The 22,693-nt window shown below is 42.3% G+C and overlaps 1 protein-coding gene across 3 annotated transcripts in view; it reads left to right on the top strand.

The window, feature by feature from the left end:
• The window catches only part of pde4ba (phosphodiesterase 4B, cAMP-specific a), a 466,474-nt gene that overhangs the window by 328,715 nt on the left and 115,066 nt on the right, over positions 1–22,693 (top strand). For all 3 annotated transcript variants that reach the window (XM_055642053.1, XM_055642052.1, XM_055642055.1), the window contains 2 exons: positions 7,350–7,386; positions 8,703–8,773. In XM_055642053.1, the coding sequence (XP_055498028.1) occupies positions 7,350–7,386; positions 8,703–8,773 (108 nt within the window). The remainder of the gene's footprint in view (positions 1–7,349; positions 7,387–8,702; positions 8,774–22,693) is intronic.

Genomic DNA, 22,693 nt, shown 5'->3' with positions numbered 1-22,693 from the left:
TTATGTGGCTGCAAAATTTCACAAGAAAATCTTACTGGGCAGCAGGAATTATTTACCAGTAAATCGTTTTAACAAGAATTTTGAAAATGTTTAACCTGTCTATTCTTAAGAGTTTCCTTATGCTTTTGGAGATTCATATTCTGCAATTTTTGGCTCCTCTCACCATCCCATTGTATTGCAGATTTTTTTTGTTCAATTGGCCCTATGTGTCTAAACAAAAGGGAGTGAAAGAAAAATATTGAGTGAGTTAAAAGCCTTCACTGAATGATTCTTTTTAGATTTAAGCATTGTTCAGAAACAAGTAAACACAGGCTGAAGTATCCTTTCAAGGACTCAAACAGCTAACAAGTATGTTTCCTCAATATTCATTCTTATGTGAACCTAGAGAATGATGTCAAATGACTTATCAGACATGTTAACAGAATTGTTATCATTCGAATAGTCCCAGTTTTGACCAATATCCTACTGCTAATACATATTGGCCATGGGTTTCTGGTTTATTGTTTCCTTTGCCACAAGCGTTAGGATCAGTAAGGGTACCCCTCCTGCTATCTTTCACACGTATGAAATCACCAAGTCAACACGTTCAAAAATCAAACCTCAGACTATTTTATTGCGATGAATCTATAATACAAAGTAAATAGTGAATCCAGGAGGCATCTTTGAGAGTTGATTAGCAATAAACTACCTATGATAAAATTAATGCCTCACTTATATTTCATTGATACTGACCAGATTCCATGAGGAACTAGTAAATGATTTGTAAACCTTGGCAAGTCGACTGCATTACTTTTTCCAACTGCTGGCTTTGCACGTCTCTGCTTTTCATCAAGCACTTAAATTATGGTAGTGGAAGCATTTTAATGTGGAGAACTGGAAGGATATCAGCTAAAGATGCAAACAAATTATTACAAAAAACACATAGAATTTGTAGCATACAAACAGGTCAATTCAGCTTTGCAGGCGTACCTCTTATCTATTCCTCCTCTCACCCTACTTCAATGTGAAATTAATAATTATATAGATTAATTTAGTATTAAATATTCATAAGACTATTGTATATAGGGCACAGAGTTAAGGGCCTCTCCCACTTGCATGAATTAATTCAAGACCTTTTTTACTCGTGGACATTTTTCATCATGCTAGAAAAAATGCCCCGACCTACTTGATACACCTACGACTAGAATCACGGCGTGCTGTGACCTACCTACGACCTCCTACGACCTCGTGACGACCTTGCTGCGAGTATGAGTCACGGGCAAACTCGGCAGAGGTCGTGAATCAGGTCGTGAAACTGGGACAGGCCCTTTATACAGCACGGAAAAAGGTCCCAGTGATAGCTGTTGCTGCTGCACACCCTGCCCCCATCACTCTCTCTCTTCCTCTCTCTCCCTCTCAAGACTATGTGGGAATTACAGGATGCCCAGTGGAAATAAATTTGTCCCATATGCCTCTAAAACTGTTCTATCCATGTACCTATCCAAATGTCTTTTAAATGCTATTATAATATCTGCTTCAACTACCCCTTCTGGCAGCTCATTCCATGTACCCACTACCTTCTAAGTGAAAAGTTGCCCATTATGTTTCTATTAAATCTTGTAACTCTTACATTGAGCCTATTTTCTCTCCCATAAGTAAAAGATTCTGCGTATTAACTCAATTTATTTCCCTCATGATTTTATCCAGCTCCGTAAGAATACCGTTCAATCTCCTGTGCTCCAAAGAATAAAGTCCCCAACCTTTCCCTTTAGCTCAGGCCTCTGACTCCTTGCCACATCTTCTTAAATCATCTCTGCACTCTTTCTAACTTAATGACGTCCTTCCTATAACAGGGCGACAAAATTGAACACAGTATACCAAATGCAGCCTCACTAATGTGTTGTACAACTGTAACATAGCATGCCTAATAGTACAATTAGTACCCTGACTAGAAGGCCAAGAAATAAAAAGCTGTATTTACTACCCTATTTATCTGTGATGCCACTTTCAGGGAACTATGTATGTAAACTCCTCTACCCTTTGTTCTACACACTTCCCAGAGCTCTAGCATTCTCTGTGAATGTCCTGCCCTGGGTTGACTTCTCAAAATGCAGCACCTCACACTTACCTGCTTTGAGCTCCATTAGCCATTCCTCAGCTCACTTACCCAGCTGGTCAAGATCCTGCCGTAATTTTTGATAACTATCCCTATTGTCTACAATGCCTCTCACTTTACTGTCATTTTCAAACGTACTAATCATGCCCTGTACATTTTCATCCAAATTATTGATCTGAAACGTAAACAAAAATGGCCCAGCACCCATCCCTGAGTGCACCACCAGACAACAACCTTCCACAACCGTCTTCTGCTTCCATCCTCAAAGATAATATGAAATTCTGTGAAAACTAATTTAGAAAAGAATATGCAAAGCTAATGTTTCCTTAAAGGACCATCTCATTCTGGGTAGCAAGGAACTGTAGATGCTGCTTTACACCAAAGATAGACACAAAATGCTGGAGTAACTCAGTAGACCTCTGGAGAAAAGGAATATTTAGGTGATGTTTTGGGTTGAGACCCTTCTTCAGACCGAGAGTCAGTGGAGAGGGAAACATGAGGTATGAAAAGGTTCAAAACAAATCAGAGACGGCACTGATGTCCAAGGAACAGTGGAGCCCACAATGGTCCATTGCTGGTTGTGGATGAGGTGATAATGAAGGGATCACCTTCAGGGGTCAGGTTCCATGAGTATTAGGTACTTCCTGGCATCTTGGCAATTAAGGTATTTGTCATGTGAGTTTGGACAGTAAATCGGTGATATTTTGAACACATGCCGCTCGTAATGAATCATGCTCATTTAATAGATTAAGTAAACATATTGCTCAAGGCACTTGGTCATGAACTGTTTCCAGGAACTGTTATGTGAAAGTGTGCCTGCTCTTGATTACCAAGTGCAGGGCCGGGCTAGAATGTGAAAATCCCTTTCTGAAAGTGTCCCATTGGTATTAACATCTAGTTTTCTGTGAATGATAGACCACAGAGTCTTATCTTCCAGTAATAAACAATGGAAATTGCAATAAAAAGGAACTACAGATGCTGGTTTATACCAAAGATAGACAAAAAGTGCAGGAGTAACTCTGCGGGTCAGGCATCATCTCTGGAGAAAATGGATTGGTGACATTTTGGGTCAGCACCCTTCTGTAGACTGACTGTAGGAGGGGGGAAACTGGAAGCAAGAACATATAAGGACAAATCAACATGGGCTACAGATGACCTCAAACAGGGTGGTTCCCTGATAGACCAATTGTTGACTAGGGATGATGTGATCCCTGGAGGCATACATCGTTGTGAACTGTGGAACTGGTCAACCAAATTTTAATGGAGGAAAGGGAGTAAGAAGGGGAGGGCAAAGGTGAGTGTTTGTATAGATAATTGGTTGTTTATACTGCTGGGTTGAAAGCTACCCAAGCAAAATATCAAGAGCTGGTCCACTAATTTGCATGTGGTCTCACACTGGCAATGGAGGAGGCTCAGGACAGAATGGTCGTTATGGGAATGGGAAGTTAAAATTGTATGGTGTAGGAAGGAACTGCAGATGCTGGTTTACACAGAAGATGGACACAAAATGCTGGAGTAACTGAGCAGGACAGGTAGCATCTCTGGATAGAAGTAATCGGTGACATTTTGGGTCGAGATCCTTCTTCAGTCTGAGTGTCAGGGGAGAGGGAGACAAAGACATAAGGAAATTTAAGGTTTGAAAGTGAGACATCAAAGGGGATGAAGTTCCAGGAAAATGTAGAATAGATCATTGTTAGCTCGGAGAAGATGACTATGAAGCATACAGAGATAATATTCAATCAGGGAGAGAGTCATACTAGTCGGAGGGCTAAGAAGGTATTAACCGCTGGGGTATAAGCTGCCCAAATGAAATATGGGGTGCTGTTCCTCCAATTTGCATTGGGCCTCGTGGATTAGCATTACCATAAAATGGTTAGCAGCTGGGAGATCCAGTAGTCCTTGGTGGGGCGAGTGTTCAAAATTTGTAAGCATTCTGTACCACTAGAGCAATTTAAACATATGCTCAAAAAATACATCAGCTTACTTTCTAAACTCGTGTGACAAATGCCAATTTGGACAAATTGCCAAGAAGCTGCTTATATCCATGGTATCTGACCCCACAATGAGATAGTCCCTTAGACAAATTTGAGGTATTAAGGCTAATTGTGATCTCTCCATCACCATCTAATCTCATCACAATTTGAGGATTAAACTCATGCCTCTATGCTGTACACACCATAGTACACTGATCAATTTAGCCATCTGAAAAACAGTTATACAAGTCAGTTGTGCAAAGCCTGCAGCTTGATTTTTCCGTAAACAGATGTTCGTCATTCATGGCCAGTAATAAATCTGTTCTAATTTTATTTACTGTCATAGCTATTTCTGCAGCCAGTAAGTTCCACATTAGAAAAGTTCAATGTCTCCATGGACCTATTTCGTGTACCAAACACAAATAGTCTCAGCAAGAACTGCAAGCAAAGTTCATCTGAGTCAACCAAGAGCTCTAATTTTCTTAAATGTAATCCAAAGTTGTTCAGTACCACTTTACAAAGTCTTAAGATGAATGCCCTATCACTTCAATTCCAGCCAAAACATACTAGATGAGAGTCCATAATGTTATTTGGGCACAACAAAGCAAAATTGTAATTGTCCATGGTATGAGAAACCAGTGGGAAAAACACGCAGTTTTGCAATATAACACCTGCCAGTGTTCTGGGTGCATTTTGGTCAACTCGAGAGTACCTTTAAAACAACTTACATACAATAGTGACTTTGTGAGAAAAGGTTTCCAAAGTAATTTAGAGAGTCGTGATCAAAAGTCACTATTAAACCAAAGAAGAATGCGTAAAAAGAAGTTTGTTACAGATTTGGATTTTAAAGAGAGCCTAAAAGCAGGAGCTTAAGATGAAGGAATGGGGGAATATTGTAAAGAAACACCAGAGGCTTGGAGCTGAAGGCATATCCTCACACATTCAAGAAGGAGAAATATTCAAAGAAATTCATGGTGTGGAATTAGTAAGGCCTCCTTATAATCATACCAGTTCAGGTTAATAACAGTAAGGGATTGCTTGCAACATGAACCAAAATTAATGTAGAAAAGGATAATGAAAACAGCAGAAAGCCCATCTTTAATACCGTTCATTCATTTTTGACAATGTGGGGCTATCTATGTACAGTAAATCCTGGATACTCTGCCACCCACAGAACTTGTAGTGTGCCAGACTGGCAGAGTTTTCAGACAATTGGTTACTATTCCAATTGATAACCCAACATCTTTCTAATCAGCACTTTTTTGATGCCACACAGTGGTATCACATTTTCAGTGTATCAAGTGAGATGAAGGAGAGAATGGGAAACAAAACCTAGTGAGTTTTAAAGGAGCATAGAACTGGGTCCTGAGCAAAGGCAGTGCAGGAAACCAGGCCCTGGTTAGTTTAAGGGAGCATGGGAACATGTACTGGTGAGTCTAAAGTGTCGGGATGTGGCTGGGTGAGTTCATAAGGAGCGCTGGAAGTGGTCACCGTTAGCCTATATGGAGCCAGAGAGTGGGGCTCCATGAAAGTGTGTTATGGGTCCCCAGTTACATAATTGAGCAGCTTTGGAACGTCCCAAGTGAGCTTATATTGCTGAAAAATGGCCATAGGAGGGGCATGGGAATGGGGCTTTGTGAATTTACAGGAAATGCTGGCATTGGGGCCCTGGTGAGTTTACAAGGAATGTGGAAATGGAGCCTGGGTGATTTTATAAGGAATAGTGGAAACAGGGCCCTGTGTATGTACAAGATACATGGGAACAGGACCGTGTCAAATTTAAAGGGATCATGTGCTCTGACAAGGTTACAGGGAACATGGGCACAGAAACAGGTGAACCAGATGCCAGACCATCAGGATTTCTGAACAATTAGATTGCGACTTGGGAGTTTCTGTGCATCTCACAGATGTATTGCACTCCACTTAGACACATTAAGAAATATAAACAATAGATCTTCAGTATGTTTTGCTAATTTATCCATAAACAAAGTGGGAGACCCCTAAAGGGGCTGTACCACTTGGGCGACCTAATTGGCGATTTTAGAAGAGTTTTAAAAAATGACATGTTGAAGACCTCCTTCGATTATGTAGAAGACCTCCTTCGACTATGTTGAAGACCAGCTTCGACTAGCTACGACTAACTTAAGGAAAATTCAACACCGAATAGTGGAGAGTGAAGCCGACCTCCTTCGATCTCCTTCGACCTCCCTTCGACTATGATGAAGACTATCTATGACTACCTTCGACTACTCTTGATTACCTACGACTAACATGGCGGCCTACTACGACTAAACCTACGAGTAAAAAATGTATTGATTTTTTCCACGGCGACCTTTTTTTACTCGCGGGCATTTTTTAACATATTGAAAAAAGCGCCGCGACCTAGCTGAGGCCTCGAGTACGCGGAGACCACTCTCGAGCATGAAGGAAAGTTACGAGGACATCCTACGACCTCGTGTCGACCATGCTGAAAGTATGAGTCGAGGGCAAACTCGCCAGAACTCGCGGATTAGGTCGCCCAAGTGGGACAGGCCCTTAACATTCCTACTAAAATATGTTGTTGACTAATGAATTTTACGAGTTTTCCATCATTTATTTTATCATTAAATATTTTTATATTATTTTCATATTTTCTCAAGACATAGAGTGAGTTTATTGTCATGTGTCCCTGTATAGGACAATGAAATTCTTGCTTTGCTTAAGCACACAAAAAATAATAGGCATTTACTACAAAACAGATAAATGTGTCCATATGCCATGATATAAATATGTACACACATAAATAAATAAACTGTCTCTATGTCTGCTCATTATGTCTGTGGTGATTCTTTTAATATATACATTCTTACCTCAAATTTGCCTTTTCATGGTTTGTGATTTTTCTTCCACTAACAATGCACAGGGTTTAGCTGTTTAATATCTTGTGCCTTTGTCAGGACCCATTAGTTCTGTCTCATGGCTCAGCCTAGCCACATGCCTGTGATGCCTCTGTTAATGTCCATCTCATGCTCTTGTGTCTGAACCTTAAGGCAGGCCTCATGACACAACCTATACAGGGAGAAGTAGTGGTGCGATCCCCATTCTGATGCACAGTGTCTTGTACTTTGTAACTAAATCTATTAAAAGTTATTCTCAGCATTCTAGTAATTGTGAAAGATAACTGCCAGGCGGGAGGAATCCACAATGAATTGTTATTACTTTTATGAATTAGTGCAGAATTCCAATTGTAAAATATGACCATACTTCAATTGATTGACTTTTATTTAATTTTATCCTTTCAGACATGGAGATGACTTGATAGTTACACCATTTGCACAGGTAAATGAAATAATATTTTCTCTTCTTTATTTTGTTGAGAATTTTTCTTGCCCTCCCACTTGGTCTCAGCTATTTTTCCCTGTGTTTTCCCTCATTCCCTGATGAGCTTGAATTGCTCAGCAAAGCGGCAGCCTGTTCCTGGAACTATGATAATCACTCTGAAAGCTGGCATTGTGTTTTATGAGAATGGTCCTCTGGGACAGCTCTACTTGGATATTTTCTGTCCTTTACACACGAAGAAATCCAATTAATCCAGTTGCATTTACAGTGCTGCTAAACCAAAGCATTGTATTTTACCCCTTGGTCCTAATCTAGCATGAATCTACAGATGCCAGTGGCCCTCCACTACACGTCTTAAATAGTTTTGTTTCGCGATACTGCGTGGAATCAGGCATTTCGGCTCACTGAGTCTACGTGAACCAGAAATCACCCTAGTACACTAGTTCTATTCTACACACTTGGACAATTTATAGAAGCCCATTAACTTACAAAGTTGACATCCTAGGGACATGGGAGGAAACCAGAGCACCTGGAGAAAATGCACGCAGTCACAGTGAGAAAGTATAACTCCGTACCCATCGTCAGGATTGAACCCGAGTCTCTGGTGCTGTAAGGCAGCAACTCTACTGCTGCGTCACTCTGCTGTCCATAATGTTGCCCTTCTTTGCTGAAATTTGCACTGGAAAACTCAGATGGAATTTGGAGACCACGTTCAAGAGCTACTCTACCATCCCCCACTTGACGCTGTGTCTCTAACATATTTTGAAGAAGTACTTTCTTTTTCAAAGAATACTATATCTATTCAATAAGAGAAAGCATCTTACAATGTTAAATGTTCTGCCACAAATATGTTAAAAGTGTGATGTCCCATCTTGTAAATCAATGGGCATCTCTAATCTCAATCATCTTTGACCCATTGTGTATTTGTGCTCTTTGCAGCAAGAATCACACCTGGGCAGGTTTCAGCAAGTACTGCTGGAGGGCGATTTGTCCACCAACTCAACATTTCATAGTAAGAGAGGCTGGATAGCAATTCCCTTTTCTGATGTTTTTTTTTCTTTCCTGCCTAAGTGACAATGGAATAAAATTCATGAAGTGACAATAATTTCAGTTCAAATTTACCCCAGTGAGTCTGATTGCAGCATTTTAGTTGAAAGCAGCTATATTATAACAAAGGGAATTGAATCTGGCACTTACTTCACCTTTTGATTAAGATTTAAATTATGCAATTATCTGGAAACATAATTTCTTGAAGACCATTAAAATATTCTTTAAGTGACCAAACTGCATTTACTTTTTACTTTTATTTTTTTAAGGTACTGGCCAGCTTGCGGAGTGTGAGAAGCAATTTCTCAGTACTAACAAATGTTTATGGAGCACCAAGCAAGTAAGTCCTTCAGCAACAATAGGGGGGAGTTCTAACATGCAAAATCATGTTGGTTATGTGCAAGGGTTAGGGGAAAATGAAAATGCAAGCTGTCTGTTCTTGGATTTGTTGAAGTACGTAGATCTGATGAGTCACTTTACTTGTAAAGCCAGGAGACTCATTGGCCTCATGTTAAATTCAGCACTGAGATCGTATGATTGTAATTGAAAATACAGAGGGACCCTCAGTGAAAATCCACAGGTCCCTGAAAGTGGATGGCATCGTAAAATAAGGATACAGCATACAGCAGGTCTTCATCAGACTGGATATCAGTCTTCATCGGACTGTCTCCCTTGGATGGTCACGTCACACAGCTTATTTATTTATTTTACTTTTCTTTACATCGGTTGGAAGCTACATACTAAATCTCATTGCACTGATGTGCAATGACAATAAAATATATTATTATTATTATTATTCTATTGAATACAGAAGAATGGAGGTTGTGTTGGCACTACATAACTCTTTGGTCAGGCTACATTTGCAGTATTGTGTGTAGTTCTGATCGGCACATTACAGAAAGGACGAGGTGGCTTTGGAGAGGCTGCAGAATGTCGCCTGGATTAGAGAGTATTAGGTATAAGGAGAGGTTGGTCAGAATGGAAATATTTTCTCTGGAGCGTTGGAGGCCGAGGGGTTACCTGATAAGTCAAGTCAAGTCAAGTCAAGTTTATTTGTCACATACACATACGAGATGTGCAGTGAAATGAAAGTGGCAATGCTCACGGACTTTTGTGCAAAAGACAAACAACCAAACAAACTATAAACACAATCATAACACACATATTCTTTTACATAATAAATAATGGAAGGAAAAACGTTCAGTAGAGTTAGTCCCTGGTGAGATAGGCATATACAGTCCGAATGGCCTCTGGGAAGAAACTCCTTCTCAACCTCTCCGTTCTCACCGCATGGCAACGGAGGCGTTTGCCTGACCGTAGCAGCTGGAACAGTCCGTTGCAGGGGTGGAAGGGGTTTCTCATAATATTGTTGGCTCTGGAGTTGCACCTCCTGATGTATAGTTCCTGCAGGGGGGCAAGTGAAGTTCCCAAAGTGCGTTCGGCTGAACGCACTACTCTCTGCAGAGCCTTCTTGTCCTTGGCAGAGCAATTCCCAAACCAGATGGTAATGTTCCCGGACAAGATGCTTTCCACCACCGCTGCGTAGAAGCACTGGAGGATCCTCGGAGACTCTCTGAATTTCCTCAATTGCCTGAGGTGGTAAAGGCGCTGCCTTGCCTTACTCACGAGTGCTGAGGCGTGTGATGCCCATGTCATATCCTCGGAGATGTGGACTCCCAGATATTTAAAACAGTTCACCTTATCCACAGGATCCCCATTTATCCTCAATGGAGTGTACGTCCTCGGATGATGTGCCCTCCTAAAGTCCATGATCAGCTCCTTCGGTTTTTTTTGATGTTCAAGAGGAGGCTGTTATCCTGGCACCAGAGTGCTAGACCAGCCACCTCCTCCTCAAGTACAATAGAGGTATATTAAATTATTAGAGGCATATACACAGTACAGTGAGTCATTTTCCCAAGGTGGAAATGTCAAATAGCAGAGGGAGTAACTTTAAGATAAGAGAGGAATGTTAAAGGAGATTTATGTGACAAGTTTGTTTACCTAGAGTGTAATAAAGTGACTGGAATACACTGCCAGGGGAAATGATGGAAGCACATACAATAGCAATGTTTTGGAAGCATTCAGATACATACGTAAATAGGCAGGGAATGGAGAGATGTAGCCATATGCAGGCAGATGTGAGTATTACGTACAGGCAAAAGAGATTAGTTTAACTTGGCATCATGGTTGACACAGACATTGTTAGCTGAAGGAAGTGACTTATACTGTTTTATATTCTGTTTTTCAATGTTCTATGATTGCCTATGTTACAAAATATACTACAAAGAAAGTTTGTGGATTCTCAACTGTAAGTTTCATCTGCACTTAGCAACCTGACAAAGCAATATTGCCCTACTAAAAGTCTGCAGAACATGGAAATTTGAAATAAAAGCAGAAAAGTAATAAAATTATCTGTGTGATACTCAACAGGACAAGCAGAGTCTGGTCTATGACCTAAAACATTGACTCCATTTTTTAAATCCGCAAATACTGCTTGACCTGCCGAGTGTTTCCACTATTTTATTGAACTTCTTTAAGGTCATTAACTTCAAAATCAAGAATTTAATGAAATAAGATTGTTTGCCATGATTCTCATCTCTGGGAAAGGTTAATGAACTTTATTTTAAACAGGCATACTATCCTACAGATCAGATAATATTATACGTAAATACAATTGTCAAACTCAAGTACAATAGATGGAGCAAATGGGAAGAAACGGTGCAATATTTAGTTTAGCATTACAGCACACCAGGTCTATAGACAAAGTCCATAATGGAGTAGAGGTGAATCCAGCAGTATCATAACTCATGGTATTCAGAAGCCTGATAACAGAGGGGAAGAAATTGTTCCTGTGTCTGGTGATGCCACTTTCAAGCTTCTGAATCTTCTATCCAATGGGATCATGGCAAAGAAGGAGCGAGGGAAGTGGGGACAAACCTTTGATGATGTTGACTACCTTTCTGTGGGAGTGTGAAGTATAGATGGAGTTAATGGTGGGGAGTCTGGTTTGTGTGATGGACTGGGCTACATCACGACTCACGGCAATTTGGTGCAGTCTTTGGCAGAGCTATTCACAAAACCAAGCTGTGATGCAAACCAACAGTATGTTTTCTATTGTGCATCTTACAAGTTTGTAAGAATCATAGGAAACAAGCTGAATTTCCTTGGTGTCCTAGGGAAGGAGAGGCATTGGTGTGCCTTCTTGATGGTTGCTTCAACGTGGTTGGTTCATGACAGCTCGTAGAACAAAGTTTGGCAGAGAGTTCTTGTGTGGCCAGAGCATTTCTTCAAACTTTTGCGTCCTTTAATACGCTAAGATTAGGATCATGGGCTCTTGAAATTTCAAAAGAGACAGGTTGTCGTCATCAATGGTGGATATCATTGGATGTAGTGGAGTCAGCATCTCCACACGAGGAAGGTGCACAGAGGAGCTCATAGGCAGCGCCATCCATATCGTGTGATTTATAGCAGAGGTTCAGCGTCCTTCATCAATTGGAGGAACATGTGAAGACTGATCCCCCCCCCCCCCACCCAGTTCCCTTATCTGACTTCTGACAGGCCATCAAGTTCCATCATATGTTACAGTTCCAGATTTAGATGTTATAATGGTTTGTTTTATGTGGTATTATCAATCTGAATCAATGTGGATCAATTTGAAAGCTCAAGTCCTCTGCTCACATTTAAGTGTGGTAAGAATCTTCGACCGTCAAGGTACGGATACTGCTGCAAGGTTGGTTGTGTCTTCTACTGCAATTCCACAGTTACCCGACTATTCATCTAAATTCTCTGGTTTATCTTTCACTTTCGTATGACATTTCTATTATTTATTTCAAGGGACTATAATGGTTGCAGAGCCGTTACTGAAGTCATCATGCATGTAGTTAATCATCCAACAACAAGACCATTTCCAAGATATTCACCAAATATACTGAGTCACATTGAACAACCATGTCCTCTTGCTCCACTTTCAATCAATTTAATAATGAATTCCATGCATTATCACAAAGACAAATCAACTGATATTTAAAATATGTTTTTTTATTTTACCCTAGACTTATATCTTATGTTTATCCCTTAACCAATATGACATTTTTTAATGTTTGGTCATCCTCGCAGTGCTGTTTGTACAAGGTTTCTTGTGTAAATTGGCTGTCATATTCTTCATATTACAGAAGAGGTTATGAGTCAAAAGTACTTACTTCACTATAAAGTACCTTGGGGCATCCTGTAAGGGTGCTAGGTAAAGCAAATAGCTTTTTCATTTCATGTGGTTTCAGCAGAGTTACAGGCAGGATGCTCAAATTCTGCGTAGACTGATCCCAATCTTGTTTAGATTGGGATCAGTATATTTTCTGTGAAAGACAAGTTCAGCCCATTTAGAAGGCCTGCAATGCAACCAAATGCAGGTGTGAATGCAATACCATCCTAACCAAAAATGGGACATTCCCCAAAATGCTCAAATTCTTACCTTGATGCTGAGATGTTAAGAGTTTAAGACAACTTCAAACACTATTCCAGTTATACCGTTCATTGGAAGACCCGTGTGTTCACCTCTAATGGAGAAGTAAGGGAAAATATCAGTCATTATTTGTTCTCTTCTTTCTTCATCCCTCTACTGGGTCAATGCCACATCACAATGGCCGATCAGATCGTTGAAGCATGATGATGTGTTGCAAGGGCTATATGTCACTGCTTCATTGCATTAGTGCCATGTCTCTTTAAATGCAGGCCACGTTGTTGGGTTTATATCATGTCCAATCTGTAGCTTGGGGCAACACAAAACCCTAAAGTCAAAATTAATCTTTGAAAGACAATCCCAAATTCTGATCTACTTAACAGAGCTCCGTGCATTTCCCTGCACATTTGCAAGTTACTCCCCTCATTCTTGTTTAGATTGGGATCAGTATATTTTCTGTGACAAAGACAAGTTCAGCCCATTTAGAAGGCCTGCAATGCAACCAAATGCAGGTGTGAATGCAATACCATCCTAACCAAAAATGGGACTTTCCCCAAAATGAGCAATATGCAGTGAAGTAACATGTATGGGTCAAAAAACAAAGTCCTGGAGGAACTCCAGATGCTGGAAAATCGAAGCCTTCGCTCCATAGATGCTGCTGCACCCGCTGAGTTTCTCCAGCATTTCTGTGTATCCTGGAGGAACTCAGTAGGTCAGGCAGCATCTGTGGACGAAATGGACTGACGGCATTTCGGAAGGGCCCTTCTTTAGACTGATAGCCTATATCAGCAGAGGTTACCTGCAAGGATCCTGAATATTGTTTTCTTAGCATGAAGGTGATTTAAACCTTGACTTTGAGGGCAATCCATGATAGTGAGCATGTATTAGCATCCTTGGAGCCCATATATGTAAATACAGGCTATCTTGCAAACCAACTGCTTGCATGGGCATTACTACCTAGGGAGGTATTGATTAATGAATGCTTCCTTGTGAAGTCTAGACGGGGAGAATTTTGAATCCACCTTTTTAGATGTCCTTCACAGTACTGCTGTAGATTTGGGAGGAACAACAGCAGCAACAGATTAGCAAGATATACCACTGATTGGCTCTAGCCCAAGTGTGAGGAGAGGGGTGAAACCAGTTGAAAACTGAGGAATTGGCTGTGTAAATTGGTAAATCAGGCAATTTATCAGTCAATTTAAGCAGGACAGCTCTTTGCGAGCGGCAGTGAGTGAAGTGCCCTGTGAGAAAAGTGTGAGTCTTTGGCTCGAGAGTCTTCGGAGAGGAGGCTGAGGAGAGGAGACCACGCAATACGCTTGAGAGGTAGAGACCCAGGGAGGCCCAGGGAGCCGTTGGTGAGAGGGGAGGAGTACCTGCGCTGGAACCTGCGACCAAATCGCCAACGTTCCAGAGAAGGAGTCTGGGGGAAGCCTCTGATTGGTTCAGAGGAAGCCTCTGACATTGGTTTACATTTTTACATTTTTGCCTTTAGGCTAAGGATTCTGGGAGGTAAGGATTCTGGGAGATAAGGATTCTGGGAGGTAAGGATTCTGGGAGTTAAGGGTACAGTATTTATTAGTAAAGTTTAACAGATAAAGTTTTGTGTTTTTTAATATTTAATATAGTTAAATTGGGAGTAGGATATGTCGGTGGAGATTGGCCCCGTGGTTTGCTCAGCCTGCAACATGTGGGAGATCAGGGATATGGTCGGTGTCCCTGGTGACTATGTTTGCAGGAAGTGTGTACAGCTGCAGCTCCTGGCAGACCGCATTGAACGATTGGAGCTGCGGTTGGATTCATACTGGAGCATCCACGACGCTGAGAAAGTCGTGGATAGCACGTACAGTGAGTTGGTCACACCGCAGGTAAAAGGTAAGAGGACAGAAGGGGAACGGGTGGCCAATAGTCAGCAAAGCAGTAGGCAGGTAGTGCAGGAGTCCCCTGCGGTCATCTCCCTCCTAAACAGGTATACCATTTTGGAAACTGTTGAGGGAGATTGCTCATCAGGGGAATGCAGCAGCAGCCAAGTTCATGGCACCATGGGTGGCTCTGCGGCACATGAGGGGGGGAAAAAGAGTGGAAGGGCAATAGTAATAGGGGATTCAATTGTCAGGGGAATAGATAGGCGTTTCTGCGGCCGCAAAAGAGACTCCAGGTCAGGGATGTCACTGAACGGCTGCAGAACATTCTGGAGGGGGAGGGTGAACAGCCAGTTGTCGTGGTGCATATTGGCACCAACGATATAGGTAAAAAAAGGGATGAGGTCCTGAAGGATGAATTTAGGGAGCTAGGAGATAAGCTTAAAAGTAGGACCTCAAAGGTAATAATCTCTGGATTACTACCAGTACCACGGGCCAGTCAGAGCAGAAATAGGAGGATATTGCAGATGAATACGTGGCTTGAAAAATGGTGCAAGGGGGAGGGATTCAAATTTTTAGGGCATTGGAACCAGTTCTGGGGGAGGTGGGACCAGTACAAACAGGATGGTCTGCACCTGGACTGGAATGGAACCAATGTCCTTGGGGGGGTGTTTGCTACTGCTGTCGGGGAGGATTTAAACTAATGTGGCAGGGGGATGGGTAGAAGAGCAAAGGGGCAGGGGGGTGTAAAATGAAGGTAGAAGCAATAGGTAGCAAGGTGAAAAGTAAAAGTGGCAGGCAGACAAAACCAGGGCAAAAATCAAAAAGGGCCACTTTTCAACATAATTGTATAAGGGGTAAGGACATTAGTTTGTAGGATGTGGAATCGGTATGGGTAGAGCTGCGAAACAATAAGGGGCAGAAAACGCTGGTGGGTGTTGTGTACAGGCCACCTAACAGTAGTAGTGAAGTTGGGGATGGCATCAAACAAGAAATTAGAAATGCTTGCGACAAAGGCAAAGCAGTTATAATGGGTGACTTCAATCTACATATAGATTGGGTGAATCAAACTGGCAGGGGTGCTGAGGAAGAGGATTTCTTGGAATGTATACGGGATAGTTATCTAAACCAACATGTAGAGGAACCAACGAGAGAGCTGGCTATTTTAGACTGGGTATTGAGTAATGAGGAAGGGTTAGTTAGTAGTCTTGTTGTGCGTGGCCCCTTGGGCAAGAGTGACCATAATATGGTTGAGTTCTTCATTAGGATGGAGAGTGACATTGTTAATTCAGAAACAATGGTTTTGAACTTAAAGAAAGGTAACTTTGAGGGTATGAGACGTGAATTGGCCAAGATTGACTGGCAATTAATTCTAAAAGGGTTGACGGTGGATATGCAATGGAAGGCATTTAAAGACTGCATGGATGAACTACAAAAATTGTTCATCCCAGTTTGGCAAAAGAATAAATCAGGGAAGGTAGTGCATCCATGGATAACAAGGGAAATCAGGGATAGTATCAAAGCAAAGGATGATGCGTACAAACTAGCCAGAAAAAGCAGCATACCGGAGAACTGGGAGAAATTCAGAGACCAGCAGAGGAGGACGAAGGGCTTAATTAGAAAAGGAAAAATGGATTATGAAAGAAAACTGGCAGTGAACATAAAATCTGACTGCAAAAGTTTTTATAGATATGTGAAAAGAAAGAGATTAGTTAAAACAAATGTAGGTCCCTTGCAGTCAGAAACAGGTGAGTTGATCATGGGGAACCAGGATATGGCGGACCAATTGAATAACTACTTTGGTTCCGTCTTCACTAAGGAAGACATAAATGATCTGCCGGAAATAGCAGGGGCCCGCGGGTCAAAGGAGGTGGAGGAATTGAGTGAAATCCAGGTTAGTCGGGAAGTGGTGTTGGGTAAATTGAATGGATTAAAGGCCGATAAATCCCCAGGGCCAGATAGGCTGCATCCCAGAGTACTTAAGGAAGTAGCTCCAGAAATAGTGGATGCATTAGTAATAATCTTTCAAAACTCCTTAGATTCTGGAGTAGTTCCAGAGGATTGGCGGGTAGCAAACGTAACCCCACTTTTTAAGAAGGGAGGGAGAGAGAAAACGGGGAATTACAGACCAGTTAGCCTAACATCGGTAGTGGGGAAACTGCTAGAGTCAGTTATTAAAGATGGGATAGCAGCACATTTAGAAAGTGGTGAAATCATTGGACAAAGTCAGCATGGATTTACGAAAGGTAAATCATGTCTGACGAATCTTATAGAATTTTTCGAGGATGTAACTAGTAGCGTGGATAGGGGAGAACCAGTGGATGTGGTGTATCTGGACTTCCAGAAGGCTTTTGACAAGGTCCCACATAAGAGATTAGTATACAAACTTAAAGCACATGGCATTGGGGGTTCAGTATTGATGTGGATAGAGAACTGGCTGGCAAACAGGAAGCAAAGAGTAGGAGTAAACGGGTCCTTTTCACAATGGCAGGCAGTGACTAGTGGGGTACCGCAAGGCTCAGTACTGGGACCCCAGCTATTTACAATATATATTAATGATCTGGATGAGGGAATTGAAGGCAATATCTCCAAGTTTGCGGATGACACTAAGCTGGGGGGCAGTGTTAGGTGTGAGGAGGATGCTAGGAGACTGCAAGGTGACTTGGATAGGCTGGGTGAGTGGGCAAATGTTTGGCAGATGCAGTTTAATGTGGATAAATGTGAGGTTATCCATTTTGGTGGCAAAAGCAGATTATTATCTAAACGGTGGCCGATTGGGAAAGGGGGAGATGCAGCGAGACCTGGGTGTCATGGTACACCAGTCATTGAAGGTAGGCATGCAGGTGCAGCAGGCAGTAAAGAAAGCGAATGGCATGTTGGCTTTCATAGCAAGAGGATTTGAGTATAGGAGCAGGGAGGTTCTACTGCAGTTGTATAGGGTCTTGGTGAGACCACACCTGGAGTATTGCGTGCAGTTTTGGTCTCCAAATCTGAGGAAGGACATTATTGCCATAGAGGGAGTGCAGAGAAGGTTCACCAGACTGATTCCTGGGATGTCAGGACTGTCTTATGAAGAAAGACTGGATAGACTTGGTTTATACTCTCTAGAGTTTAGGAGATTGAGAGGGGATCTTATAGAAACTTACAAAATTCTTAAGGGGTTGGACAGGCTAGATGCAGGAAGATTGTTTCCGATGTTGGGGAAGTCCAGGACAAGGGGTCACAGCTTAAGGATAAGGGGGAAATCCTTTAAAACCGAGATGAGGAGAACTTTTTTCACACACAGAGAGTGGTGAATCTCTGGAACTCTCTGCCACAGAGGGTAGTTGAGGCCAGTTCATTGGCTATATTTAAGAGGGAGTTAGATGTGGCCCTTGTGGCCAAGGGGATCAGAGGGTATGGAGAAAAGGCAGGTACGGGATACTGAGTTGGATGATCAGCCATGATCATATTAAATGGCGGTGCAGGCTCGAAGGGCCGAATGGCCTACTCCTGCACCTAATTTCTATGTTTCTATGTTTCATCTGTTCTTTTCCCATTTAAGATCTAATGAACGTTGAACCACATATGTTCTTGCAGGAATTCTTCTAAACATACAAACTTATGAATTATGTGCAGAAGTGGAATACTCAGCCCTTCAAGACTGTTCTGCTGGACAAAAAGATCATGGCTGACCTGATAGTAACCTTAACTCTGCATTCCCATTTACCCACGGTCACTTTTCTCTTCCTTCCTTATCAAGTATACAGTTTGTGGCCATGTGTGGCAGCAGGGCTGATTCTCCGCTGTACTAAGAACTTTTGAAACTTTGTCAGCACCAGAAATATGGCAGCTCTTTGTATACTGGCAAGGTGAAGCCTGCTGTATGATTTTACCGGATTGGATGCAAAAACAAAGAATTTCACTGTACCTAGGTACATGTGACAATAAAGTATCATTGGGTCATTGAGAAAGAGAGTGTGCATATGGCATGTTTACCTTCATTCATAGCGGTGTGGAATATACAAGTGAGGAACTCATGTTGTAGCTGTATAACATGTTTATTAGGCCATTGTTGGAGTATTGCGTGCAGTTCTGGTCATGGAATTACAGGAAGCATGTGAGGCTTTGGATGGGGTACGGAACAGGTTCTGCAAGGTACACAAAAATGCTGGAGAAACTCAGCGGGTGCCGCAGCATCTATGGAGCGAAGGAAATAGGCAAAGTTTCGGGCCAAAACCCTTCTTCAGACCAGGGTCTGGCCTTCTTCAGACCAGTTCCTTCTTAAACAGGTTCTGCAAGGTATTGCCTGGATTAGAGATGATTAGCTATAGGAAGAGGCTCGATAAACTTGGATTGTCTTCTCTATAGTGTGTAGGAGGCGTGATCTGAGGTAAGGATATTAAATTAAGAGGGGCATAGACAAAGTAGAAAGTCTTTTTCCAAGTGTGGAAATGCCAAATGCTAGGGGGAATAGCTTTGAGATGAGATGGGGAAAGTTTAAAGGAGAAGTGTGAGATAATTTATCTTTACACGCAGAGTGTGGTAGGTGTCTGGAACGTTCTGTCAGAAAAAAGCAGTATAAGCATATACAGTAACAACATTTAAGAGGCAATTATATGAACAGGCAGTAAATGGAGGAATATAGACCATGTGCAGACAGATGTGCACATTGGCATCATTTCAGCACAGACTTGATGGGCCAAAGGGCCTATTCTTATATTGCACTGATCTATGTGAGGACACATGACTGTCTAAAATTATTTTTAAATTATCTCGTCTGTCTAAATCAATGATACCTAGTTCTAAATTCTCCCATAAGGAGAAACATCCTGTCAAAATCCTTCAGAAACTCTTATATTTCAATTGTCCACTCAAGAAGTCTCTATTTTCCAGTTTAAGTTTATCCAACCTCTCCCTGTAGCTGAAATCTTCTAATCCAGGCAGCATTCTGGTAAACCTCCTCTTCACCCTCTCCAAAGCTTTCACTACTTTCCTGTAATGGAGCAACCAAAACTGCATACAATGCTCTATATCTGACCTCACCAAAGTCCTATTCAGCTGCATCATGACATCCTTCAGTGAGCTATGAACCAGGACTCCAAGATCCCTCTACACATCAATGCTGTCATACATCAATATCAATGATTTAGATGAAGGGATTCAAATGTACAATATACATCAATGATTTAGATGAAGAGATTCAAAGTAACATTAGCAAATTTGCAGATGACACAAAGCTGGGTGGCAGTGTGAACTGTGAGGAGAATGCTATGAGAATGCAGGGTGACTTGGACAAGTTGGGTGAGTGGGCAGGTGCAGTTTAATGTGGATAAATGTGATGTATATATACCACCAGGGACCCGGGGCGATGGCTACCCTGCTGGCAGTCTATTCGTTTTTCCATTCTTTTTGTTATTTTTTAGTGTGGTAAAAGTTTGTTTTAATGTTCTTCGGTTTGTTTTATGTGGGGGAGGGGGGAGGGGATCGACGGAAACTTTTTTTTCAGGTTCTTACTTCGCCGGAGATGTGATTAATTTTCGGAGCGTGTTATAAGCCCCACGGGGCTTAACATCGGAGCTGATCCCTTGCTTGGGATCGCTCCCACCACGCCCTGTGGCCTTACCATCAAGCTGACTGTCAGGAGAGGGTGAGTCGGGAGCTCCAACACCGCAGAAGGTACGTCCAGCCCCAACGCGAGGTTCGACGCCCGGCGCGGGGGAGCTGACATCCCCCCGATGCGGGAGCTGATCACCTCGATGCGGAGGGCACGGTCGCTGCCAGCTACGGGGGTCAAGATCGTCCCGTCAACGGGGGTCTCGAGGCCCACGACCGAGGAAGAACTAAGGGAAGGACTTGAACTTTATTTCACCTTCCATCACAGTGAGGAATGTGTCACTGTGGTGGATGTTCATGTTAAAATATGTTTTTGAGTGATCTGTTGCTTTTAATTGTATGACTGACCTGGCCAATGAAATTCCTCGTATGTTGCAAAACGTACTTGGCGAATAAAGTGTGATTCTGATTCTGATTTGGTAGCAAAAACAGGAAGGCAGATTATATTCTAAATGGTGTCAAGTTGGGAAAAGGGGAAGTACAACGGGATCTGGGGGTCCTTGTTCATCAGTCAATGAAAGTATCCATGCAGGAACAGCAGGCAGTGAAGAAAGCGAATAGCATCTTGGCCTTTATAACAAGAGGAGTTGAGTATAGGAGCAAAGAGGACCTTCTGCGGCTGTATAGGGCCCTAGGGAGATGACACCTGGAGTATCGTGTGCATTTTTGGTCCCCTAATTTGAGGAAGGACATTCTTGCTATTGAGGGAGTGCAGCGTAGGTTTACAAGGTTAATTCCCGGGATGGCGGGACAGTCATATGCTGAGAGAATGGAGCAGCTGGGCTTGTATACTCTGGAGTTTAGGATGAGAGGATATCTTATTGAAATATATAAGATTATTAAGGGTTTGGACACCCTAGAGGCAGGAAACATGTTCCCGATGTTGGGGAAGTCCAGAACCAGGGGCCACTGTTTAAGAATAAGGGGTAAGCCATTTAGAACGGAGATGAGGAAACACTTTTGCACACAGAGAGTGGTGAGTCTGTGGAATTCTCTGCCTCAGAGGGTGGTGGAGGCGGTTCTCTGGATACTTTCAAGGGAGAGCTAGATAGGGTTCTTAAAGATAGCGGAGTCAGGGGATATGGGGAGAAAGCAGGAACGGGGTACTGATTGGAGATGATCAGCCATGAGCACATTGAATGGCGGTGCTGGGTCGAAGGGCCGAATGGCCTAATCTTATTGTTTATTGTCTATTGTCAAATGCCTTGCCATTAACTATCTACACTCTGCTTACATTCACCCTCCCAAAGTGCAAAACCTCAGATTAGTTTGGGTTACGCCCCATCTGCCATTTCTCAGCTAATTTCTGCTGCTGTATTTTCTGACCATCTTCCTCAATGCCTGCAACTCCTCCAATGTTAGTCATGTCAGCAAACGTGCTCACCAACCCATTTACATTTACGTCCAGGTCATTTATATATGTATCATAACTAGCAGAGGTCCCAGCACAGAACCCTGTGGAACATCACTGGTCACAGACTACCAGCCAGAATATCTATCTTCCACCACATTCCCCTGCTTCTGCTGAATGCATACGTTTGCATGCATTGTGAATACCAAACATCTTAACCTCTGGATCAACCTACTATGAGGAAGTTTATCAAAATTCAAATCCATGCATAAAACATCCACCACCTTACCTTCATCAATCTCTATTGTCACCTCCTCAAAAAACTCAATCAAGTTAGCAGACATGACCTGCCATGTACAAAGCCGTACTGGCTATCCCTAATTAGCCCATGTTCTTCAAAATGGGAATAAATCCTATCTTGTACAATTATTTCCAATTGCTTCCCGACCACTGACATGAGGCTCACTGGCCTGTCGTTCCCTGAATTCTCTCTACTGTCTTTAACAAAGGAACAACATTGGCCACTCTCCAATCGTCCGGGACCTCGCCTGTGGCTAGAGTAAAAACAAAGATCATTGTAAAGGCCCCTGCAATCTCCTCTCTTGCCTCCGTTAACAACCTGGAATAGATCTCATCAGGCCCTGGGGACATATCCACCTTAATGTTCTTCACGAGCCTCTGCACCACCTCATTCTCAAACTGCCTTAGCATTCTCCAAGGTACACAAAAATGCTGGAGAAACTCAGCGGGTGCAGCAGCATCTATGGAGCAAAGGAAACAGGCAACGTTTCGGGCTGAAACCCTTCTTCAGACCATTAGCATTCTCCACACTGATCTTGGTGTCTTCCTCGTCCTCTCCTCGATAAACACACATACAAAGTATTCATTTAGTACCTCCCTTACATCCTCTGACTCCAAGCAAAATTCCCTCCTTTATCTTGGAGCAGTCCTACTCTTCCCTGGTCACCGGCATATTTTTAACATACGTATAAAAGCCTT

This window comes from Leucoraja erinacea, chromosome 10, assembly GCF_028641065.1.
Source record: "Leucoraja erinacea ecotype New England chromosome 10, Leri_hhj_1, whole genome shotgun sequence".
In the NCBI taxonomy this organism is placed as follows: domain Eukaryota; kingdom Metazoa; phylum Chordata; class Chondrichthyes; order Rajiformes; family Rajidae; genus Leucoraja; species Leucoraja erinaceus.
The sequence above is the reverse complement of the archived record's forward strand: the minus strand, read 5'-3'. Positions and strand labels throughout refer to the sequence as shown.